The sequence below is a fragment of the Rhinichthys klamathensis genome, unplaced genomic scaffold (assembly GCF_029890125.1).
Source record: "Rhinichthys klamathensis goyatoka isolate OS25496 unplaced genomic scaffold, OSU_Roscu_1.1 h1tg000170l_1, whole genome shotgun sequence".
Taxonomy (NCBI): domain Eukaryota; kingdom Metazoa; phylum Chordata; class Actinopteri; order Cypriniformes; family Leuciscidae; genus Rhinichthys; species Rhinichthys klamathensis.
Genome location: NW_026606701.1, coordinates 784900 through 812067, shown reverse-complemented (window position 1 = coordinate 812067; position 27168 = coordinate 784900). Strand labels below are relative to the sequence as shown.

The 27168-nt window shown below is 37.6% G+C and overlaps 1 protein-coding gene across 7 annotated transcripts in view; it reads right to left on the bottom strand.

The window, feature by feature from the left end:
- The window catches only part of palld (palladin, cytoskeletal associated protein), an 87265-nt gene that overhangs the window by 8384 nt on the left and 51713 nt on the right, over nt 1-27168 (bottom strand). For 3 of the 7 annotated variants that reach the window (XM_056259839.1, XM_056259840.1, XM_056259844.1), the window contains 6 exons: nt 25775-25810; nt 6876-7493; nt 5023-5161; nt 3594-3695; nt 3033-3071; nt 370-588 (listed from right to left, as the gene is read on the bottom strand). In XM_056259839.1, the coding sequence (XP_056115814.1) occupies nt 370-588; nt 3033-3071; nt 3594-3695; nt 5023-5161; nt 6876-7493; nt 25775-25810 (1153 nt within the window). Of the gene's footprint in view, nt 1-369; nt 589-3032; nt 3072-3593; nt 3696-5022; nt 5162-6875; nt 7494-17872; nt 17975-25774; nt 25811-27168 lie in introns of those variants that run through there. The other 4 variants (XM_056259845.1, XM_056259843.1, XM_056259842.1 and 1 more) reach the window with 4 other exon arrangements.

The window sequence follows — 27168 nt, the reverse complement described above, 5'->3', positions numbered from 1 at the left end:
AAATATTATCAAAGGATTTATAGATGAATAAAGTTCAAAAGCGTATCATTTATTTGAAATAGAAATCTTTGTAACATTATAAATTTCTTTACTGTCACTTTTGATCAATTTAATGTGTCCTTGTTTAATAAAATAACCCTTATTGACTGCAAACTTTTGAACGGTATACAAAATTTCCCACATTTTTCCTGGAATGGTATATCAGAAGTTGAATTAAAACTATGCTAAAATATTGGGATAAACTAGATTATAATCTACTTTAATAGTTCTAAAAGCTTTAATACCTAATTAGCTGCTGAGAAAGTCACTTTGATAAGAATCTGCTTACAAGCAATATGAAATGTAAATATGCATGTGATGACATCTAACCTTTGGCATTGGGTCTCCGATGACCTTGCAGCTGAAGGTCACAGGCATGCCCTCGAATACCTTGTAGTGCTTGAGCTTCTGATCGAAGATCGGTGCAACCTCTCCGGGCGCTGCTTCATCATGCTGAACATCATCGTCAGATTCCTCGACAGGCGAGCGCTCCAGACGGAACTCAATCTCGCTGATCAACCGCTGCTCGAAGCTGGACACTTTATACTCCTGTCACACATGCAAACACAAAGACTTTCATTTATGATCTTCCCCTCAAGTTACCAACTCATTCAATCACCCATTTTATTCATTCAAGCACACATCCTCTCATCACTGTGCTCTATAATCTATTCAGTCTCGTATCCAACTCTTAATTCACTCTTTTCGATCTTTCATCTGGTTTGTTTCTTGTCTTCTGTTTCTTTTTATCCCTCTCTGCAGCCAGAAGGAACATCTGGAGAAAAGTGTGTGCTGATGACACATCACAACAATAATTGCAGGTTTAAGACACAGCTGCAGAAACACACACCATCAAAACTACATACATAGACAACGAACGCACCCTCTCCATCTTGTTCTCTTGAACGTCCAGCCACATCCTCTCAAAAGCACACACACATGCACATTTCCTACGCAAACACACAGACAACCGCTATTTGCCCAAGGACGTGTGTTGAGCTCTAAGCACACTTTAAATTTATGGCACAACATTAACAGCATATCCACTTCCCACAGCTCAGAGGAAGAGAAGCATGTGCATTTTAGTGTCTCCACTCGAGTGTAGGAAATGTGCAAAGCAGACGCATGCCGTCTCCAGCGCCTGATCAGTTAGCAATAACAAGATGATGTTAGGCACCCAGCTCAGTTTAAAAAAAAAAAAAAAGTCCTTTTCAAGACCTTAAACAATTCATGGATTATTCAAAATTGTTACACAGCTCACTGGAACATATGATGATTGACCAGATCGGTGGCCAAATGCTTTTGTATAATGTTCCCTAAACTGCATAATTGACCGCTGTAAAAAGCAAATGACTGTATTAATGATTTTATGATATTTAGAAATGGTAACACTATTTTGAGACCACATTAGACATTCTACTACAAGTAACTTTGCAACATGTCAACTACCAGTCATTAGAGTATTAGTAGACTGTCTGCTTAATATCTGCTAACACTTTATTTGGATGAATAAAGGGACATTCTACTGACTATAAGTAACTCCAACTTATTCTACTAACCCTAACTTAACAGTCTACTAATACTCTAATGAAAGTTAGTTGACATGTAGTTGCAATTAATGAGAGTTAGTTGACAGTTGCAAAGCTACTTAAAGTTAGTAGAATGTCTAAAGCAGACATTTGAAATAGGGTAACCTTAGAAATTACTATTATCATTTACAATGACTCATTTTCTTTCTTCTTAGATAAAATGATTTCAATTCACATTCTATTTCATGTCCATTAAACTTTTCTTTTTTTGCAAGTATCTGTGTAATAAATGGGAATATGTATTATACTTGAAGTAGTTTTCGACAACTGGCTGACTCTACCTCTTACATACACTACCATTTTTTTTAAATAAATGAATGTTTTTATTCAGAAAGGTCACATTTATTTCAACAAAACTGACAGTAAAGACATTTATAATGCTATACCATATTTCTATTTTAAACAATTGCTGTTCTTTTAATCTTTGTATTCTACCAAAGAAAAAAAAAGAAAAAAAAACATGCATCATGGTTTCCACAAACAATATTAAGCAGCACAATTGTTATCAACATTGATAATGAATGTTTCATGACCAACAAAGCAGCTTAATAGAATGATTTCTGTAGGATCATTTAACACTGACGTAGTAAATTCAGCTTGCAGCCTTAGTGAGCATAAGAGATATATTTAAAAAAATGTTTTACACAGTATATGAATTACAGGGGTGCTTTAAGGAACCCCGACCCCCTAGTCCCAGTCAAAACACTCTAAAATCAGGCTGACAGTTCTCTCCATCACTGATATATTCAGTAATGCATTGTATATAAAAATACCTTACTAAATAGCAAACAACTAAAAGTTATGTGGCTTTTCACAATTCAATTGTGATAAATAAACATTATGTTGTGCCATTATATGACTCTAAGTTTAAAATATAGGCTAGCAAACTGTTTACAACAGCTAAAATACAATGAAGCCTGCTGGATAACATATTTCACTATAGAACAATAAGCTGAGGTCATGCAACCTACTTTCTTCCTAATATTGGACCCCCCAGGAGTTTGGTGTAATTCAAACACTGTATACACTGCTTATTTGATCAGAAAGATTGCAGTGTAAATCTCCATATTTGATGATTTTCCCAGAGACTACAATAGTCATCACTGTCATATCGCCGTCAAAGACTTTACCGCGACGCTTACTCAGAATTCAGATATTCCATAAACAGAGACACATAAGAAAACATTGTGGATAGAGTAAACACACAATCACATAGAGTAGTGACTGGCCAAAACATGGGGGTGGCCACACACAGAGGGGTGAGACAATTAAACATTCGGGGGTGGTCTCATGAGGTGAAGCAAAGGGAAATACACCGGAGAGACAGACTCAGAGAACAGCGAAATGTAAGGAGGACAGACAGGCCACATGATGTTTGTAATAGACAGGATGAGAATGAATAACCTTTTGAGGGACAGACTCTGAGTCAGCTGAGCTGCCTTCCTGTAGAGAGATCAGAAAACATGCAAGGGGGTTGAGGATGATGTCACATCCTGCACATATACACACCTATTGCACAAAAGTGCATAGTCATACACATCACTTTCAATGTGTGTTTGTGTTGTGCTGTTAATCCTGTTTTTGTGAACTTACCTGCTCACACACCTCCAAAATGCCTCACCGAAACACTCTCCTTGCCAAAATTACATCACCTTACTACGTATCCAATGCATATGTACAAGCACATGCAGGAGCTTGTAGCTATTAGCTGAATTGAGACGCATTTGCAAGCACGCAGGCAAACCACAATGCTCTAAACGACATACAACCGCCAAGTGGTAAACTGGAAAAAGTGTGCGTACGAATTTGTAATGGATGCATTTTGTTTATAACCCATGTATAAAAAGCCAGCCAATTATGAACAACTGCTTTGTTTGCTGTGACACAGTGGGGACATTGTGTAGGTGGGTTTGTGTGTTGTGCTCATGACTATATGTGAATCTGTGTGTATGTGCGTGTGTATACCTGTGTAACTGGCTCCTCCTCCACCTGTTGTGTGTTAAACACTGTGGCGGCATTGTCAGCACCCAGCAGCCTGCGAGCCATCTTCTCCTCATAGGTTAACCTCTGAAAGCAAGCAGGATTAATCTGTCAGAGCCTGGGTTATTGTGTGAGAAAACGCACACTCACACAAGCAAAAGCATTATGATTATTTGGTCGCCTGTACTAGTGAATTCAATGCTATTAGTCGTGCTGAACACGTGGTGGGTTTTGCCATGTGTGGTGGGGTTGATTGATTTTGGGGTTTCTATATTGAGTGACATTTTCAGTTGGAGGAACTGGTGGTGGAAGGTAATTTTCTCCATTTATTAGGTGTATTTTGTAAGAATGAAAGGTCAGTGAACGTATATATATATAAAAAAGAAATTCCAATTATAGTCAACTGAACAGTTTTGTCATGCTGTATAGTTCAGACACTTGCAGGAAGCATGAATCAAGATCCAAAGAAAGTTTATTTTAACATAATACAATGTTACAACTAAAATACAGGAATTCCTAGGAGAAAGCACTACACAACAACTATTAACAGAACAAAGACTAACTAAAACTGAGGGCTTATATACACAGCAGACAGAGGGAGAAACTAACTAGACACACCTGACCCGAGGAACCTAATCAATATGTAACCATAGAAAAACAGGGAGAGAACTGAGGAGACCTGAACTAATTAACAGACTAGAAAAAAAAGACGTTTATCCTTGCACATAGCAAGATATTTAACATCAAGCAATTTTTTTTGTACGTTGGAATACGCTGAGGTGCAAATGAGATTATAGTTTTAACTAACTCTCAAATTAAATTACTTTTCATTTAGGGTCTATTCACTCATCTTATGACTTGTGTTGTGATTTTTAAAGTACAAAACCATATGCTACCATTAATTTTGTTATTGTAAACTAAAAAATAAAAAAAGTATGAAAATAAAGCTGAAATAAAATAGTAAATGAAAAACAAACATACTAAATTAAGTTGAAGTAATTAAGTTGTAGTAAAATTACTAAAATGGAAATAACTAATGAAAGCTAAATAGAAATATACAAAAATACTAAATTGCTAAAATAAACTGAAAATATTAATAAGTACTATAATAGTACATAAATATTATAATAGTACAGTATATAAATAATACTATTTATAGGTCATATGAGTTTTAGAACATGAGGGTGAGCTAATTATGACATTGGTCATTTTCTTTTTTAAGGGAGTTAGTTCTCCCAAAAAATTAAAAAATACACTCAAACATGACTGCTTATGTTATTGGTTATAATGGTGGTGTACATAAACATTATAATCAATGTGGTAATGCTAGTAAGGCTAGTATGGTAGTACTATTAATGATCTACTGTAATTCTTTAGTAATCCAAACATAAGACCTTTGACACACATACAGTACCTGCTGTCCATTGCTGAGTCTCTCCTCTTTGAAACGTAGTTTCCTCTCTAGATCTTGTATGACAGCATCTTTGGAGCCCTGGATATCCGAATCAGAGAAGATGCGAGGTGTACGGGGTGTAGTCTTACGTGGCAAAGCTCTGTTAAAACACAATCAGAAAATACTGAAAAAAGCAACAGATTACAGACTAAGCAAGAAACAGTGGTTACAGTGTTATTAACCACCTGTCCACAAAACCTTTCCAGACAGCGGCTAGGATTAATGCACACTCAAAAACAAACAAACAGAACAGCAGCTTTTATAATACGTTGCATCATGAAAGTTTTTTTTTTGCATATGCACTGGGAAGCAAGAATAATTTCCGTTATCTGTTTGTGAGTATGCGTTTGAAAATTCCACAGCGGTCTCTTATCTTTTCCCTTCTGGCTCTGGAATGCCAGGAAGAGAGAGAGGAATGAACAAGTGGGAGATAACAGAGAAAATAGAGATGGAGAGGTTGAGGACAGGAGCAGCAGCTTTGAAGAAAAACTCACACACACACCCTGGATGAGTGGAATAAACTCAAGTTTCATCAGACCATCTTAACTAAAGATCAGAATCATACTGTACATCACGAGTAACAATAAATCTCTGAACACACTCTCAAAGATTCGTTACTTGATCAGCTTGTATCTGCGTCACTTGCAGAAGATTTAATAAATAATTTTTTAATATGCCAGGTGGATAAAAAAAAAAAAAAAAAAAAAAAAAGTATTTTTCAAAGGTACTTGTGAACAGTGACCAGTGGCTGTTTGTCCCAGTGTATTTTAATATTATGAAAATACTATTACAGAATATATTAATCATTTGAATTTGAGTTTAATTTAATTTTAGTTTATGTTTTTGTAATTTGGGTTACTTGTTAACTTGACTTAAAAGTTTAATTTGAAAAAAAAATTCTATTTAGCTTTATTTTTTTATTTTAAGATATTTTAATTTTCAGTTTAGGGTTTTTTATTTTCATTTTAGTACATGAACTTTGTTAAGTTTTCATTTAACAAATATTTTATTTTATTTTTATTTCAGTTAACGAAAATGACTTTTAATAGTTTCAGTTATAACAAAAAAACAATAACAATATTGTTCCCTCAAGCTCCAAAATGACAAAATTACCATAAAAGTAGTTTTGGATTGTAGACAAAGTAGACGTAAGCCATTCAATAGCTTTGAGGTAATTTAAAGTCATAATCTCAAAATCTTTTCCACCATAGCAATCAAATCTCATTCATCCAGTGTGTTGTGATCCATCACACCTACGAATCAACAATTGATTTTTTTTTTTTTTAGAGCTCAATGGTCAGTGGTCTCCTACTTTTGGAAAGATAAAAAAGCAGCCCAGACATTTTGTAAAAATTCCCCCTTTTGTGTTGCACAAAAGAAAGAAGGACATACAGGTTTGAAACCACATGAGGGTGAGCAATTGAATTTGTTATCCCTTTAAAAGCACTCATTCTCAAATGTGAACCAGTGTGCTTTATATTTCTGTAGGATTGAGAATGAGAGAGGAAACCTCTGTAATACACAGGCCTGACCCTCAAGGTTCCTCAGCTCCCATTGATCCTCGTTTCTCCATAAACATGCCACGGAAGAATGCATACAGTACATGTTTTCCATGCAGCTGCAAAGCAGGAGCTGCACTCCAAATTACTTATTAGCCCAAGTGTTAGCCCACACTATGTGCCCTTTATAGTGCTCTACTGGGGCTCTTGATCAAGCGCTCAGTATTTATATAGTATAGAGAATGACTGAACACCTTCAAATCGAGAAGCATTTGAGATGCGTTCAAACTTTGAGAGATGATTGTGGGTACTCACACTGTGCCGTTACCCTTGGGCAGCCCAAGCGCGTTCATTGGTGGTGGAGGAGGTGTGGCTGGGAGCACCGATACCAGAAATCCGGCTGGTGATTGGGGAGTGGACGTGAAGGGCGAAGAGCTGTCTGAGCGGGTGGGGCTTGACATGACAGGTGGTGGAGGCGGCGGAGGGGGGAAGTCTTGCGGCAAGCCAGAAGGAGAGGACAGAGTGCTGGAGCTGAGGAAGGGCGGAGGGGGTGGCGGGAAGGAAGGTGAGCTGGGAGACTCCAAGCTGCTTCCTTTGGACAGTAGCGGCTGCTGCTGGAAGGGCGGAAGAGTGACACGGCTGAAGGGCTTGTGGGCTGTTATGGGGGACAGCGGACTAGAGCTCGAGGAGGTCGAGGACTGCGTGCTGTATCCAATTGGTCCACCGCTTGTTGTGGGACTCTGGGCAGCGATGAACTGCTTGGGTCGGGCATAGTTGAAGGTGCTTGTCTGCATGGTGCTACCCTCCAGCTCCTGGAACGAGGGAGGAGGTGGGAGAGGTGGAGAAGGAGGCGGGACTTCCTGAGGAGTGGGAAGCGGTTGTTGCTGCTCTAGAAGGATCTGATCTTGAAGCTGCTTCAGTTGTGCCGCGTTTCTGCATGGAGAAAATTACAAACTGTTTAGCATCACACTAACTATACACATTTTACTACAAGAGTCTGTCAGGTAATAGGACCATCTAACTGTACAATTGCAAAACCTGACAAACATAACCTGAACTGACGTCAACACGTCTTAAGATAAGGTTTGGAGAGCATGTTTGCTGGGACTAAACCTGACTAAATATAACTCTGTACACAATTATAAAACTGATAGCTCTGGTCCTGGATTACTCAAAACTAGGGGTGTGACGGTTATTATATAACCGTGAGACCAATGGTTATAGTTGAACACAGTCATTAGAACTCTATATCCGCCAAAACTGTGCTATTAAAATATTTTTTACAAACATTTTTTCTCTTAGAGAATGTTTAAATTCTAATATCAGCTTACGAGGGAAACGGAGGCGGAGTTAGTGGTGCTTCGGAGGCTGAGTGCTGGAGATGATTCGGGAGAGGTCTGTGCCCCTTTACCGATCAGAGCGCGTGCTGACACGGAGTAAAGCCTTGTTTATACTCGACGCGTCCGCACGAGCGCGAAGGTGAAATGTGACGGTTGTGTTACGAACCGTCACATTTGACTCACGTCATAACCGTCATCACCAATTCTGAAACCGGCACACCCCTACTCAAAACAGCATTCCTGTCAAAAATCCATGACATACTGTGGAAAAACAGACGTAAAACACTGGTTTACCATATAATTAATGGATCTGCTTAATAAATTAAGGTTTTGGTGGAAAAATGTGTCCTTAATTTTTTTTTGTTCCATTATGCATTAACCTTTTTATAAAAGCAAAATGGTAGGTGGTTTGGTCATCAGCTGGTTTGATAGCTGGTTTGTTGCTGGTCCAAGATGGTCTACCAGGTTGAACCTAAATGACCAATTTGGACCAGCAAGAAACATGTTTAAAAACACAGTTAATAGCTTAACTTGGTACTGCAAAGATTATTCTGATGATGTTGCGCTTTGTATATATCCTCCTTTAATGATTCATTAGAGATGTAAAGCCACACACAGAGTTCAGCGATTTCATGAAAGGCCATCTCAGGGACAGTTTATTACCCTCACAGAATAGATGGAAATTAACTCCAGAGCCTGCAGAAAATGGTAAAGTAAGAATGTTTTATGCCTAGTTGTTGTGTGGTTATGTGTGTGTCTGTGTATTTGTGCTGAGTTTCTGGGAAGGAAACTAAAGCCCACTGAAAAGCGAGTGATATGCTATCTTGAGTAAAGTATACTCTATACTGTCAACAGCATGTAACGGCAAAAAAAGGAATTGCCTTTTCAGGGTTGTGTCGTGCTAATATGGGTATGGGCTGATGATTGAGCATAATATCTGTCAAACGTCACGGTTCACCCACATACACAAAAGCACTGGAGTGACGTCCACATTGTCCCTTTCTCTGCTAAACATCAGATATTTGCTGTCTACAGCCTACAGTTTTCCATCATCTGAATTCTTGCGTCCTTGGAAGACATGTTTTGTTCAAAACAATTTGTCTCTCTTCTTTTGCAGACTCAGCCCCACTCTCCCGCTGCCTTTTTTTTGGCAACTCCTAGACACTTTTTGTGAGCCTCAACAAATGGATAACCTTAAACAAACCAATAACCAAGTCCAGATGCTTTTCATTGAAATTTTATTATTGGTCTCCTACAGGTCCATTCAGAGCAGCGTTCAATGCTTTTCTGCTAGTCACCCTGTAAACAATTGCAAAACGTGAATTAAATGTGTGATTTCAGTGTTTGTGCATTTCACAAGGATATCTGGGTGGTAGGCTAGCCACACTCCAAACCCCTTTTAAACAAATTATTTCCAGATGTTGACTAATGAGTCATTGTGTTTTCCCTCTTTTCATTCATTTTTTGTAATGGTGGAAGCCCTCCCTCCATCCAACTGATAATTCCTCAGAGTTTGGGTGAAGAAAAAGAGAAGGGGAGTATTCACAATGTGTTGTTAATACTTCGCCATTACTTAAACCTAGAGTGCAAGTTCATCAAATAAAAGGATTCATTGAGGAAAATAATAAATTAAATTATGTAACTTTGTTTTGGCGGCACAAATGGTGATTTGGGCCACATTAAAAGCAAAAATGACCACCTAAAACCATCCTTTCCCCCTTTTTCCCATTCTGTATGCTCGAGTATCCGTCAAAAGAGCACTTTTACTGGAATACTTTGGCAGCTGGTGAAAGGCTCTTGGACTCAACTGCCTGTGCTGCTTTGCTTTCATTCCTTTTTTGGCTCTGTTATGAGTCCGAAGCACCAGCGGCTAGACTCTCACTTCTCTTCTTTCTGTCTTTGGGTCATGCTTTCCCTCCCTCCTTTTCTTTTTCAATCCCTTCACACTTTCCCAAATTCCATCACCATGTCTCCCTCCTTATTCACTCACTTTTAACATCAAAAAGAACAAGAAAGTTTTCAAATCCAATCTTGCTTTTTCTCCCTCCTTCTGCATTTCTTCTCTCATCTACCTCCTCCCCTGAGTGAAAACTGCTGGTTAACAGTGGGTGGAGGTCTGGCATTACAAGCCCCTCCAGAAATACCGCTCCGACTCTAAATATCCCACTTAATAGTTTCCAGCAGTCAAGGAATATCATAATGTTCAATCACAGGCAGCCATTTTCTAAAAATAGCTCTTGCAGGTTTCTACGCTTATTTTTTCCTTTAGCATTTCTGGAATTCCTCACAAGTAAACCTGATTTGATGGAGGGAGTTCAGCCGGTACTGACATAATCAGTTCGCCTTAAAAGGCACCGAGTCTGCAAATAGAAAATGCTATGGTACACTCCTGCTTAAAATCACGTTCATTTATTACAAAAAAACAATCTGAAGGGATGAGTGCAAAATAAGCAGTAAACTAAGTTTCTAAATGTAGCGACACTAACTTACATACATTTTTTAATTTTTGTAATTTATTTGTTATGTTTCCAATAACATGCTACTTTTTCCCCTCAACTAATACTACATCACAAACATATTTTTTGTTTCTTTGTTTTGCATCTTCAGATTCTAACTAATTCAAACAAATCAACTGACTATGTTCTCCTAGACTTTAGAGCTGTAAAGTCCAACTCATTCTATGGAGTTTTTAGCCGTTTTTCCGCCACTGGGCCAAACTGTTCTCATTTTTCATTCGTTCCATTCTGTGCCGATCCAGCCCAGCCGGTACGGATATGGTTTCATTGTCCACTGTGGGGCTGATAACAGAGCTCTTTTGAATGTATTACAAATGTTTCAGTCGTTGCCTTGGTAACAAGAGTTTACAGAAATTTTGCGATGTAAATAGCGACCGCGTTATGGAGGATGATTAGATATTCCTTTTAATTTTATCATTAACATGAGTTTACTTCGCTCAAATAGCGTGTTTGGCCAGCTACAAAGAAACTGGTAGCCTGGCAACAGACAAGTGACCAATCCTGAGGGTCGACGACGTCACTACACGCATTCTACCAGCACGGTTCAGGACGGTTAGCCAGCCGTGCTGAGAATTCAGGGCCAAGAACGGTTTGTAATCATGCCATGCCAAACCAAGCTCAAGTGAAAATACAACTGGAACCATTCCTTACTGTTCTTAGAACCGTTCGGCCCGAAGGTGGAAAAGCGTCTTTTGTATGTAAATTAATCGATTCATAAACGATTCAGTCCTTTTGTGGCAGTTTTAAACTTTCTATAGCAAATTATTCACTTAAATACTGCTGATGTTGTCGACCTAGTTAACTACACTACTACTAGTGAAATGTTGCCAACTACTTTTTTAACAGGATAGTTTGACTTGGAAAGCTACTGTACAGTTTCAAAGTAGGTTCTCCAACATTATAAATAAATCATGGCAGATCTAGACCAGATATGTTTGCTTCTTTTTTTTAGCAATGAAAGGCAAAGAATGGGATCAGTTGCAATACAAACTCCCATCGCACACAAGGCCACGGCTCCAACCACATTTGTGTTTTTTGAATCTACAGCTCTGCTGGACTCAGGGTCAGTTCTGTCATAGTTTGGCTGATTTAGAGAGGCTAATGGAAGAGAGGTGCATATGGCGATGTGCGTCCATATGCTGATAGCACGCAGCACAGCTTAAATAATAACAGCCTTCTGTCAAAGGTTACATGAAGTAACCCAATCAATTTTCTGCCAAATTACAAGGTTTGTTACTAGTGGAGATGAAGCAGACCCCTCAGCAGACACAAAACACTCTCTCAAATTCCGGCACTTACACACATTCCTGTCTAATTCAGCTACATGTCTATAAAACGTACTTACACAAATCCAGCTCCTACTGTTTTATGGGAACTCCAGAGAAGCGCTTCACCTTGCATAAAAATCACACACACATTCGTCAAAGTCGTCTGTTTTGAATCAAAGGAAACTGTTCAGAGATTAGAGAAATCTTTTCTTTTTTTTTTTTATTAATTGCAAATAATTTTAAATAAAAACTAAAATAAGTAAATAAATATGCAGCATATGACTTTTTAAAATTATATACTAGGAAATGTGAGTTAATTGGAATGTGTATAACAACAGATTTTCAATCAACAAAACTCCTTAAATGTCCCAAATAATCTAGTTGTTGGTAAGTCAATTGTTTAGCTGTATGCTGACTTTGTTGTTTTGTAATCAAAACTATTAGTTATTTGTGGTATATTAGTGTCATCTTTTACTAAATGATGTTTGTTCATTATTGAGGTCTATTATAGCCTATCATAATATAAAGCCTTTGTTCTTCTCTTCAGAATCCACTTCATAAAAGTTACAAACGTCAAACAAATGCACACTTATTTTTTTGCTCTTATCTTCCTCTGAAGCCCGTTGCATTTTATCTGAATCATATCAAGACAGAAGTTAGTGTTTCTTACTCTCCTTCACACCATAATGTAGAATCCAGAGCAGATGATGTTGTTCACACTGCATCACACACACTACAATTTGTCGTACCGTCACATGAAGGTCAGACATACGCTCATTAGCTTTGAAGTGTTTTTTTGTCAGTGGCATTTGTGCCCCTATAAAACAGTGAAAATTGCCACAAACAGTAAATGTGCCCTTCATGAAATAATGGCAAGATACGGGTCAGTGCGAATCGTGGTTTAATTAGTCCACAAATCAGCTTCTGTCCAGACTTTTAACGTCACTGCATCAGACACGGGCCAGTGTTAGTTAGCCGTACTAAACAATGAGGTCAGTGTATTCTCCCTCTTTTTAATTGAATCTTTTTCTCAGTCCAACTGCAGTATCTTCTGAATTTTTCAAGTCTACTCCTCTAAACATGACTGATACAAGCTGAAAATACATCCTGTAAACAGATTTTCCGGTGTTAACCTTAACCAAAAGTCTGTTAAATATATTCTGAAGACTAATACAAGAGCGATTTTATGCTAATAATGTGTGTCATTTCCAAAAGTGCATCTCTTGCAGTCAGTTTAAGCATCTTTGTTTCGTCTGTGTGCAGAAGTGGAGTTTCAACTGTTTTTAACCGGCCGCTATCACAGGAAGAAGCTTCAAGAGGACAGGAAGTTGTTTAGTTTAAATATTTGCCAATTAGGGGACAGTGTTTACAGAGCACGTCCTGCATTGTGCACATCGGTGCGAGTGTGTCTGTGCGCAAGACATGCAATGAGAAGATAATGACTAATAATGAGAAAAACAAGCTTATAATCTCTAAACTGTTCCTACATGTTGTATTATTATTGCATAAAAATTGTATTAGGCTATGAAAGACTGAGGACTGTCCTGCCAAGACAGTGTATCCTAAAACAGACAACAAACACTATGTGGTAACAAAACCTTTGCTGCGGATGACAATGTGCTAGAGCTGAAATGTGCTTATCCAATAGAGTACACAAACCGATATCAAGAAACATGTGGGAAGATACTGAAACAAACAAGAAAAACATGTGGAGACACACACACACACACACACACACCTGGATTCAGCTATAACCACACCCATCATCATGTCATCATCATGCCCCTGGACAATCCTCTACCTAATGATTAGTCCTAGTTAACTAACTGATTCAATGCTGAAATATGATTGATTCAGGTGATTGATTCCATGTCAGTGTCTAGAGAAATAAATGATTCATTAGCTGTCTCTACACAGTAATTTAGCAAGCTGGCAGCCTGGGAGACAGCTGGAGTGCTGGACAGATGGATGAATGTCTGAAAAACAGACTGAAACAACAATAGAAATTCTGTGTAATCAACAAGAAAAACTATTTTTATTTGTGGAACAGTATAAATTAGAATGTCAATATGTTTATAGATAACTACACTGCTGTTCAAATGTTTGGGGTCTGCAAGTATTTTTATTTATTTTTTTAGAAATTAATACTTTAATTCTAGAGACTGCACTAAATTGAACAAAAGTGACAGTAAGTTACAATTATAATATTAAAAAAAGGTTTGTATTTTAAAAAAAATGCTGTTCTTTTGAATATTCTATTCAATGTTCTATCTAATCAAACAATCCTGAACAAAAATGATCATGATTTCCACAAAAATATTATTAAGCAGCACAAATAGCACTGCATGCCGTCCTGAGCCCTGTTGTTCTTGGGTTTGTCAACGCATGTTAAGCATGTTCAACAGGACAATTTACTAACAATGCGTTGGCTAAAGCATTCGGGCTTGTGTTTGCATGGTGTTCCTGGCTCAACAATTAGGCTAAACCTCTTTGGAAAGTTGCATCTCTGAATTGATCCGCTTTAAATATCTGCTACAACAGCCTTCAAAACAGCACCTTTCAACAAAATCACAACTTTTTAAAATATAAAAAAAAAAAAAAAAAACACTTTAGACTTCAGATCATCTTTTTTTTGTTTTTGTTTGGACTATTATAGTTTTGTGCTATAAAAGTTTGTTGCCTATTTATAAGTTATCTGTCAATGCATTATACCCAAACGAGATTTGCTATTTCAACCTCTCAATCTTTGAATGCACTTTTATGCACATTAACATCTGAATTATAACCACACCCAAACCCCGTCAGCTCATGTACACTGACTTCAGCTTTCTTTTATAGTTCCACTTCACTATGATCCAGATACACCCTATAAACAGTCATACTAACCATTGAAACAGCAACATATCTTGTTCTTTTAAACTGCAATCTACAGACCGGCCCTACAATGATCCAGAGTTTAAAGTTCTTAAATTGCAACAAGAAAAAGTATCTCATCATGTTGCGGTATCGGACTAGCGTCTCTCTCATTCCCTGTAGAAGCTCATACACACGCACACATACACACCCTTCGAAACAGCCAATTCATTAAACAGAGCAGCACAGACAGAGTAGAAGACTGCATCTGATCCTTCCATTATATCTGAGCGTAATAGCAGTGCTGTCACTCACACAACCAAACCGGACACTCATTCTCTCACCACTAATGTGCATAAAATCTTTTGGATTCTTGCCCCGTTACTGTGAACAAAACTTCCAGAAATGTCCAACGGTAATTTTGGCTCGTAGCTTTTCAAGAGGTCAACAGAGTACATAAGAGGGGCACATATGCATGCACACACACACACACACACACACACACAAAAGGTCTAGAAGTGCAAGTTTTCAAGCCCTTTCTCAGATTACATTGGTATTAGTAGAGTGTGTTCCAGCTTTAGGAGCAGTTTGACCCAGATCTGATCTCACAATGCGGCTCCCACCCAAGCCAACCGGCTCTACATGCACTGCACTCCCTACCAGACTCCTAGAGGAAATGTCCAACTTTCATAAAGACGTCACGCCAAAATAAAAAAGCTCTTTCTCTTCTCCAGCTCCCACACTCTCACTTTCATGCTTTCTTTTTTCTTTTCTTTTCACTAATTTCACCATCTTGGATTCTCTAACCAGACTTTCTCTCTCTCTCTCTCCTTTGGTCTGTCTGCTCTCCATCCGTTCTGTCCACTCTCCATCCGTTCTGTCCACCTATGGTCTTTTCGTTACCTGGAAGTACAAAACTGGAAAGCACTTTCAAACTGGCAAGCTCTAATCTGATTGGCTGACTTTATGCAATCAGGTTTTTTTTTGTAGTCTCCCTGAAAACAAAGTCATGTTTACAAAGTATTGGGTTGATACAATGAACCCTTTTGAGGAAAAAATCTCCTGGATTTGGCAGAGTTTGCAAGGTTACTAATTTAAGGAAATTTAGGCATCACAACCAAGATTACTTTAACAGTGCTAGTAAATTATTGTATCTTTCAAGATTAACTTTAAGTGAGTGTAAGGTGACGGCAAGGTAAAATACACTACCGTTCAAAGATACAAAAATACAGTAAAACATTACTGTGAAATATTATTACAATTTTAAAATAACTTGTCCATTTTAAAATAATTTAAAGTGTAATTTATCCTGTGATGCAAAGCTGAGTTTTCAGCATCATTCCTGTCACATGATCCTTCAGAAATCATTCTAATATGCTGATTTGCTGCTCAAGAAACATTTCTTATTATCAATGTTTAAAAACCGTTGTGCTTACAGTTTTTGTATCCAGTACGATGGTGTCAGTGCTTATAATGGGTTCTTCTCTTTGCTATTGATGCAACGCAACGCTCATATACTTACTTACCCTAAACTTTGAACAGCAGTTAAATGTATGCATATACATACACAGTCACACATACATATATAAGACAGAAAAAAGAAAAACCTTACCAATACAAAAGGAGCAATATATTGTGCATCCTGAACAGTTTGTGCTTGGAGTGGCAGAAATTCCTGTTTAGTTAAGTTTTTGACATTTAGCCAATGTGTACGAAGGACTACTGTAGTTTGAAAAGCATGAATGAAACCTTTGGTCACAGCAGTTGCAGAAAAGTTAAAGCACTTCATTTTCAGACCCATTCACTGTTGTTAGTTCCCTTCCACTCTATTTATCTATAGTCAAAAAGTCTTGACCTGCACAGTCCATTATCCCGTTTGCTTTCACATCTCTCTCAGACCCCTCCCCCATATGTTTGCCTCTAATGCATGCACAGCACATAAAACAGAACCAGACTGTTTTCTTTTCACATAGAATGTTTCATTGCATCCCTCTCCTCTCTCTCTCTCTCTCTCTCTCTCTCTCTCTCTCTCTCTCTCTCTCTCTCTCTCTCTCTCTCTCTCTCCTCTCTCTCTCTCTCTCTCTCTCTCTCTCTCTCTCTCTCCTCTCTCTCTCTCTCTCTCTCTCTCTCTCTCTCTCTCTCTCTCCTCTCTCTCTCTCTCTCTCTCATCTCTCTCTCTCTCTCTCTCTCTCATCATCTCTCTCTCATCTCTATCTCTCTCTCTCTCTCTCTCTCATCCCTCTCTCCTCTCTCTCCTCTCTCTCACTCTCTCTCTCTCCTCTCTCCCTCTCTCCTCTCTCTCCTCTCTCTCACTCATTCTCATCATCTCCTCTCTCTCCTCTCTCATCTTCTGGTCCATCTCTCTCTCTCTTCTCTCACACACACAAAGTGGGTATATGCCTGGATTGTAGGAATGTGAGCTAAAGACATTCCTCTCCAGATTGGCTGAAAAGACATCACCCATCACCATCAAATGGGATTACCAGCAGGGTAAGGGAAAGTAAGCGAGAGAGAGAGAGACACGGGAGGGGTATGAGCAGAAGAGAAATAAACCCTAAACAAAGCAAACTGAGCGACAAAGAGAAATGGGAGTCCAAACTATTCTCTGCTGACAATAAAACTGTTAGTACAATGCCTTTATGAAACCAAGACTCCGCCAAGCAAACCACTACTCCACTACTGCTGCCATGAGCGAAGTGCCAACCCATACACACATTAAAGGGCTAAACATTCAACTGTTCAAACTTGGAACACAAGTGAAAAAGACAACGCCACCAACTTAACATCTTTTCCAGATATTTGAAGTTTTGAGTTTGAATAAACTACTTTCTTGCCAAAGCCCTGTGCAAAACTAGTGACTGACATATTTTTAATGAGCAGAAATTTTCTGAATTGTTTTCTGTACCTTTTTTAATTTATTCTATTCTTTTCTGTCCTTTATCTTCAAGTATCTCACTTCACTCTCAAATATATCATCTACTTGTTTTATCCTCACATGTATCCACATGACATTAGTGGATTAAATGTGTTCTCAGTTTATTCTTATCTGTAGTTGTGAGCATTGATCTTTTTCCAATAGAAATCTGTTGCATGTTAAACAACTTTGCCCTAAATATTAAAAAAAAAATACAAAATCCTACATTAATAAAACAACTAAATTACAAATAAACATAAATGTCAAAAAAGCAACAAAAAAACAACACCAAAGTAAATATAAAGTGTTAAATGGTTACATATCAACAGGCTCTCTTACATATCAATGGACATAAATAAGTTTTAAAATGCCTCATTCATCCATGCAAGTTACTCAAAAGAACAAAAGAAATAGTGTGTACCTTGTTTTTTCACCTGGGTAAAGTTATTCCCGTTGCATGTAGGTAATTCCTTACAGGTGTGTGTGAGTGTGTATGAGGACTGCGGCTCTCAGTCAGCTGCTCTTGTCTTTATATTAGAACGCGCAGACACGCGCTGAGTGACGCGGCGTCTGCCTCTCGAGCTCTGCTCTGACTCACTAACTGCAGTATGTGCTTGTCTGACATTATAAGAGTCCTGCAACTTAACTTCCACAATAAAAGTCCCCATGCTCACCTTTATTTAAATATAATAACGTAGGCTATTTCATATTTATATATATAAATAATTTATTATTTAAACTACGGCATGTTTAACATTTCTTTAACATTTGACAGCTCAGGTAAATGAAAAAGGAGTGTTGTAACACTTGTTTTTAAGTTTGATATACTTATATATATATATATATATATAAAGTTATAAAGTTATACTTTATAAAAAAAAAAAGGGTTTTTTAAACATCTACAACTTATCCATAAAGTAAGCTGTGGTGTGATAATTGATTGTTTTGCTGAAAAATAATTATTATCCCATCTCTGATCACCACAATCATTTTAATGTTTAATGAGACACGCTAGTCAAAAAATGCAAACAAGTGGTAAATATTATGGAAAATAAAACTAATAAAATTGGAAACAAATGTAAAAATTACTTTACAAAACTTTGAGAATGTTACATTTTGCGGATGTTATTTAAGATTATGCTTTTCTGTCATTTAACATTCAATAACAAGACTGCAAATCAAATCATAAACTACTAGACAAGACATTTAAATTTCACCTAAAAGTTGTTTTACGTCCTGTAAATAATTTCTATTTTTACAAAAACTTCTACTGTCACTTCAGGAGGGGGTGGTCACGTACTAATCTCATTTCTAATCGGTATAGAAATTTATATTTACAAAACCAACACGAAAAAAACTAACCAGAAACTATTCTTTGTCACAATGTAGAAGATTATAATAAAATAAATCCAGAATGTTTTATATAAAACATCCAAAGAAAAATGTAAGCCACTTACATCACTCCCAATAGATGTGCTTGCCTTGTGTTACTCCTCCACTGTTTAAACCTTCAACTCAGATAACATCTCGCTCTTAGAAATGATATGAGTTTGTTTTAAAAACATCCTCTAAACCATGTAAACTGAACACGCACTCAATGGGTAGACAAAAATGAACTATTTTATAATTCATAATTTCACATAGTAATGAAACCAGTAGCCTATAAGTAAAAATCACAGTCTAAACCTTGTAATTATATTTTTCTTTTGGGGGGGGGGGGGGATCTCTTTTCAAGAAATTGTTTTAATCTGCGGTTGTTTACTCAGATAAATCTGTACATCTTGCGATGTGTAGACACAGATTACTTACGATTCTTGGATCATTTCTACATCTGCAGTAGATAAAGTGTGAAAGTTGAAAGTGAAAGTTGAAGTTGGGTTAAAATTTTAAATTACCTTTTTAACCCAACATTTGGGTTTGTCCATATTTGACCCAAATTTGGGTTAAAACAACCCAGCATTGTTTAGAGTGTGTATATCCGTATTTTTACACTAAAACCCTAATATATATATTCAGAACTGACACATTTCATGACACACTGATGAATGCACACAGTTACATAAATATAGAAGAACAGATTTACCAAAAAGTATTTAAATACTTTAAGGGATAGTTTACTCAAAAATGAAACATTCATGTCACTCTCATAATTTTCAAGCTTCCCAAAATAATCCTAGATAACCCCATTTGCAAACAATTTAATTGAGATGTAATTGAGAATGTAATGCTTGAGACTGTGAGAATGTGTCATAGATAGTGTTTGTGAGAGAGAAACACTCACTATTATATGTCTCATATGCCAAACATCTCTGTCCAGACAAAGACTTTTAAGCTCTTCAACAGGCCATCAGTTAAGGTTCTAACTTTCCATCTTGTCAACACACTAGTGCACCACTCTCACACACACATTCAAGGGATAGTTTATCTAAAAAACACAAAAGAAGATATTACTATCTATACACTTAAAGTCATTAGGGTCTAATGTGGTTTTGGACCCCATTGACTTGCATTGTATGGACAAAAACAGACACATTTTTCAAAATGTTTCCAAAGTTTTCTTCTCTTGTGTTCTGTAGAAGAAAGTAAGTCATTCAATCTCATGAGAGTGAGTATAGATTTAAATTGCTATCCCTTTAAAAATTAGATATTTTTGTCTATAAATGTAAACTACTGCTTTGTACTTCCAAACCATCATCTGAGCAAACATTACACTTCTAAATGACTTCAACTAGTTTCTCTTTTAAAGCACTTTGTGTCTTTCTTTCACTTTTTCTCTGCAATCATCCAGTAACAGATTTTTTCTTTTTATTGAGATGGCCTGTTCTGGACTCTCTCTTCCATATTTGGAAAGCTGCTCTATTCCCAGTGGGTCACTATAACACGGTTAGCCAATGCAGTGCTGAGTCTCTGAACCCCTCAGCCAATCCCGCATCCCCCTCATCTCCTTATAAGGACTGCACATAGTCAATAGTGCTCGCCTTCCCTCTGGCCTTCTTGGCCACACTGTGCTGCTTAATCTTTCTAAAGTAAACTGGCGGTATTTGTCAAAAGCAAAGCTAATGTTTTTGATCCGTAAGTTATACGTCTCTTTTTGTCATGCTGTGGTTATTAAAATATGCATTTTATATCATAACCGCATATAAGCATCAGAAATATTACATTCAGGCCTTTCAGCAAGGATACATTAAATTGATCAAAAGTGACAGTAAAGACATTTTAATTTTCAATTCATCAAAGAATCCTAAAAACAGGTTTCATTGTTTCCAAACAATATTAAAGCATAATAATAAGGCATGTTTTTTAAGCACCAAATCAGCATATTAGAATGATTTCTGAAGGATCATGTTACACTGAAGACTTGAGTAATGATGCTGAAAATTCTAATTTCAAAAATTGATTTTAAATTGAAATAACATTTCATAATATTACTATGTTTACAGTATTTTTGATTCAGTAAATGCAGCCTTGGTGATCATCACTTTTTTCAAAAACAATCTTACCGACCCCAAACGCTTGAACAGAAGTGTACTTTCAGGCTACTTACCAATTAGCTACCTTGCCAATTAGCAATTATCTACAGTATTTTTATGAGCCGCAGTTGTATTGTATATAAATAAACACAAAATAAAAAAGTCACAGTCCACAGTGGAAACACTGGGTTAATTTCTAAAAATGAGGCTCGCAAGTCCAAGAAAAACCTATTTGCGCTATTTATCAGCAGAGGTGCAAGAATGATAGGAAAATGTTTGGTGAGCTGTGTCACTCAACAAAACTGTGCGCAATAAACCATTAAACTGAATTTTCCTGTAGAAAGCGTCTCTATATGCTTGTTTTCTTTTGGATGTGCTTCTAAACCACACGCAACGCCTGTGCAAGAAAATGATTGTTAATACACCATTTGGGTCTTTACGAGCAACACCTCATAAACAAACCAGCTTTGAGAAACAGCGCAGAGTCACACGCCAGAAATGCAACTGGCTGACCAGCGCTCCACGGATTTAACCATAATGCTGGGCATAACTGCATGGTTTAAACACTACACCCGTACACCGTGACCTCAGTGCTTAAGCTTTATCCGTCTTCACTGCCATGACTATTTGAACTACCAAAAAACTGACCGGGGCTTTGTTTCTCAAAAGCATCGTAAGCTAGATCGTAGAGCCATTGGCTACAATAGTTTCTACGATCAACTTAGCTCACAATAGTTTTGAGAAACGCAGCCCAGAGAACCTGACTGCAATGGGGAGAACTTAAGAAATACAGATATGGGATATGAATATTAAAACCTCTTTCATTGGAACTAAATTGGTCAGAATATAACTGACACACTACCACAATAACCACATCCGCACTGTAAACCCAAGCAAAACATCTGAAACTAAAAACCCCATGAGTTTGAGAGAAAGCTAGTGTGGTTGTGGTCAAGAATAAGAGAGCTCAATGAAATGTGACCAGATTGTTTGAGACCGACCCTCAGTTTGCTGCAGTTGTCTCGAGTGTCCATGACAACAACCCCACAGTGGCTCATGGAGGTTTGTGGCAGCCGGTGCGGTATGGCAGCAATGCAGTCGGCACGAAGATAGCAATACACAGCACTTCAGCGAGGATTAAAGACTTCCTTTCTCATCTGTTATCCTTTCTGTCTCGCTCTTTATCTCTGTCTCTCTTTCTCCCATTTACTTTTGCCACCATGGCGATCCACTAATCCAGAATAAACAAAAATCCTGAATGTTACGTTGAGTAATCGTTTAAATATAAACACATAATGAGTAAGGAGGTAAATTATTGCATCATTTACTTCAAAGAGACTTTGTAGGAGACATTCTGTGTCTGTCTGTCTCAGCGACATGTGATGAATCGGTGAGGATTCCTGGCTCCTCCGGTCATGATCCAACCCTCACCCCTGAGCCAATGGTGCATTTACACATCACTCTGGTCCTTTTGGCTCAGGAAGTGAAGGATTATTGTCTGACTTTCTGTCAATGGTGTGGCTCTGACAGGATACAACACCTTTTACTTCCTGGAAAAATGTAAAAGGGTCAGCTGTACCCTTCACCTCTGTACACACACCCGTCATACGTCACTAAAAGACTGATACAGATTCACTGTCACTGATGTTTGATGCTAAATCTCATGAGAGTAACATGACAAAAGAATAATATCTTGAACATTTTCTGACAGCAGGGTATCAATAGTAGGTGCAAAAGAGTTATTTACAGTAATTGTGTATAACAAAAGCATCATCCTGATTTCCCCTTTTATTTTGCTAAGTGAATTTTTATGTGAATTTAATGTGTCCTTTCCGAATAAAAGTATTAATAAAAGAAAAAGGAAAAGAAATTCTGACTGACCCCAAACCTTTTAACGGTAATGGAAACCAGAGTTCCCTTGCAACACCAATCAACTTTTGTTTTCTTCAGTCATGTCTCATCTCGCCTAGTGGTATACAGTCTTCACCAACTGGTATCAGAACACTTTCAGTGCTCGCTTACTTCTCAAAAACCTTCAGATATTGGTGGAGTGATGGTATCACATAACCACTACTATGCTGATGCCAAGAAAAGATCCAAAGCCAAACAGACAGTACATTTACGAAAACACACCCTGTGTTCTCATGAAGAATTAAAGTAAATTTGATCCAGTGAAAAAAAGATGCTTCAAACACAAGGTTTTCAGAAGGCTCTCACACAAACCAAATCCAGCTTTAATTCAAAGGGGCTTTTGTGAAATGTCTCACTATCTTAGCACACACATTCATCAACCTGTACAGTTGATATCAGATACCACCTGCTGCGTATCTTTAATTCATCACACGCACACAAATACATACAGAAAATGGACATATGCGACAGCAAGTTTACCCTAGAGAATAATGAAGGCAGTCTTCTCACTTTCTGTCTCTGTGTTTCTTTACAAGCTCCAGGTGTTATCATTTCAGTGTGGTATGGACTTTACACACTGTGAAGCATGTTCCCATAAAACCCCTGTGATTTCAGCCCAACAAGATCGTAAATCAGAGGTGCACACAACCATCTATCTTCTTACACAGATGCTCCTCTGAAAATACAATTTTGGCTGTAACAGGGATTTAGTTGCTCAGATAAATGTCACAAATTGAGTAATATGCCTTCATTATAAGCTTAATTTGATATGCCATATTTGCCTCAAAACGGACCCACAAAGCCTTTCCTCTTGGTCAGCTGCAGGTGAACACCCACCAAACACCCTGTTCGTTCACACCTTCCTCTTTTTGGGGCTATCTCTCTGTCCCTTCCTGTGCTGAAGGACATTGGGCCCTGTCTATGTCATCAAAGTCTGCCAAAACACACTGCGTGGTTTCCTGTATGGCGTGTATCCCCGCAGGGTGTAGCGTCAGTGGCAGGGAGAGCGATCAAGGGATCAAGTGTGAAGAGATTTGAACATGTTAATCAAAGTGCATAGTGCAAAGGTGTTAAAAGTTAAAGGATGTTCACTCAACACTTGGTTAGAAACAATGAACAAGCACATGTATGCCCCACCAACATAAATATGTTTAAATAATTTGCTGAGTCAGTGTCTCTATGTGAGTCTTGTATTTAATTTAGCACTGAATGTCTTAAAACTCTTAAATTTGGGTGAAAGTTAAATTTTTTTTAGTAAGAGATGTTATCAAATAAAACAAAAGGATAGTTCACCCAAAAATGAAACTTCTGTCATCATATACTCATCCTCACAACTGCATGACTTTATTTCTTCTGTGTAACACAAAATAATGTATTTCCATGCATTTGCAATGAATGTGGACTGGGACATTCACACTTCAAAAATGTTGCAAAAGCACCATAAAAATCATAAAAGTGGTTTGTGTGCTTTTAAAGTCGTACAATAATAACAGACTGAAATTTAAGTCATTATTCACTGATTCACAGCAACTTAATCATTGAGCTGAACTCGAAAACTGTATTGGTCTGATTTGTAAAAGAATCATTCAAAGTTTTGTGAACTGAATCAACTGATTCATGTAAAAGTATCTGACTCATAAGAATGATTTGTTCAATAAATCAAACATAGTTACTTCTCTCATGAACTTTCAGTGAATAACTCGAATATAGTCCATGAAGACTCGTACTATAATCCATGAGTCATCTTCTAGACCACTTTTATAATTTTGTAGCTTGACAGCCACAGTCCTCATTCATTTCATGATATGGAAAAGAGTAGCCGGAATATGTTTCAAAAATGTAACTTTTGTGTTGCACATAAGAAATTAATTTGGTTTGGAATGACATGAGGGTGAGGAATTTATGACAGACTGTTCATTTTTGGGTAAACCGTTCAAGATGGACTAGATATATGATGGGCGAAAATGTTGAGAAAAGAACAACATATTTGCAAGCAAACAAACAACTGCTTCAAACTAAAGCTTTTTAGTAGACAGCATCAGATTGATTTTATATTTAATTTTATATGACATGCCTCATATTAAAGCAATACTGTTGTGCCAGCAAATGTCCAAGCCCCATCGCTGAAACATGAAACATGAGACCAGGTGAAGTTTATCACCCTTTTACTAGTTTACCCAAAGAACATGACCAGAGCCGCAAACTCATACTTTCCACTTGTCCTCTAATTGCTTTACGGCAATTCTGCAAATAACATAATCACAGATGTAATTGATAAATCACCGTAACGCTGAAATAAAGTTGAACTAAAGGAGAACTCAAATCACCGGGGACCTGTAAAAGATAAATGTCTGCAGCTACAACGTGGTCTTAAATCCCCACTTCATCATTCTATTCAAAGCACTAATGTGAACAGCAAGTATGGGAATATCCAGAGGAAATCAGCTGGAATGTGTAAACGTGTTTGGAGGGTCACAAGGCAAGGTTCAGGTCTGTTTGTACCCGAAGAATGCCGAGAGACGATAACATGCCACATAGCATGTAGAAATGACCTAGGGGTAATTATACAATTATGAAATTCCTCTTTTTACATCCAAATGACATGGTGAAGTGACTAGTGCTGGGTAGAGAGCAGTTGGATGGTGTGTTTTTTTTTAATGGGGTGGAGGTTCTCATTATCTGCTCCCCGTTGCGTCGTTTCTAGCGGTTGATTTGTGACGTTACGGTGGAAAATCTTTTGGGGAAGCAGCTTTTTAAGGCAACAATTTGCAGAAGCTCAAGCAAAGACAGGGTTTTGCCAAACGGCATGCCATTTAAACCTCAGCTTGGACCTCGTCCACAACTAGAAACAATTTTCCTTTCATAGCTAACACATGCCTGTCAAACCCACGCACATATGCGTTATTCACACTCAGGTTGCATCAACCTATTCTTTGTTTTACCTTCCGTTTGAGAGGTCGTCTGCTTGCTCATTTGATCTGGAATCACAGAACGGATAGGGAGATGTATGGAGAAAAGTCACGAATAAAACCACAAGGACTAAATGTTGCCATGTATTCCCAGCACAGCATGTACATAATGCAAAGCTTGCCATTTATATGATTTATTGTGTATACACTAACAAGAATGCACACAATTGACTTTTTTTCTCTTTCTTCCCAACATCCACCCACTAAACACACACACATGGTTGTAAAGCAGAAAAGGCATCTAAATTAAACGGAAATCAGCCAATAGGCACAGAGAGAAACAGCCCTTAAAGTCTTTTCAAACAAATAAGTAGTCCTGTGTAAAGGTATGACCACAAGAGCCTAATGTCACATTCACACACACAAACATATTTCAATGCCACACACAATCCAGACAAGATTACAGAGCTGAACTACATTTATATATGACTGACTCTGCCTAGAATCAACAAAGAGTCCCTCCCTCTGAGACACTTTTGCTTTTATGTTGCTGCAGTTCACATGTTTATGTCATCCTTTGATCATTGCCAGAATAAAAGCTCATGTAACAATGCTCTTTTACTTTGCTGTAAACTACAACTTTTAAATAATATGGTAAATGTTATGTTGCTTATGTTTGCAACATTTCATCCACTTCACAGTTTACATCATTACAACTGGATCTCATTATGTTAAACAATGATGTTTTTGTAAAATATGTTGTTTTAGAATATATTATCACTATCATGTGAATGTGTATCTTTATGACATTTGTCATATAAACAACAAGTCAGTAAATAGATTAATGTAAGTCCACAGATCTGAAGTACATCACATTAACTGCTCCAGGTTCGTTTCGTATAACAAAAAAGGGGAAAAAAGACTTGTGATTCAGTGGCGTAAACAGCAGCTCTGAATGATTCACTGACTGGGTGATTCTGAACAGAACGGGTTTTAGTGTTTAAAAGCTTGATCAGGATAGGGATTGAAAAACTGAATGTCTTCATTCAGAGGCTACAAAGAACGCCAGTGCAATGGTGAAACACATCTGGCGCATGTTTACAAAGAAAAACAATGGAAAAGCAGCCCAGCATAAACGCACTCTGTGTGCATGAGTTCGAGGCTATTTCCAGAATCTTTTAGATTGATTCATTAAAAAGAATCTATTTTGAGTCATTTGCTCGGGAATTGGATATCAAGGCTCGTGTTGTGTTTCACTGCTGTGTTCAGGACACACTAGCGCACGCTGTAATGGGGGAAACAAGTTTTCATAACTAGATTGTAAATAATAAGATTGTCACAAATGTTTATTTTCTGCATTTGTGATTTTGGTCACAGTTTTAGGATCTCTGTACGTAGCACATAGGTTAGGACCGGTAGAACTTGGA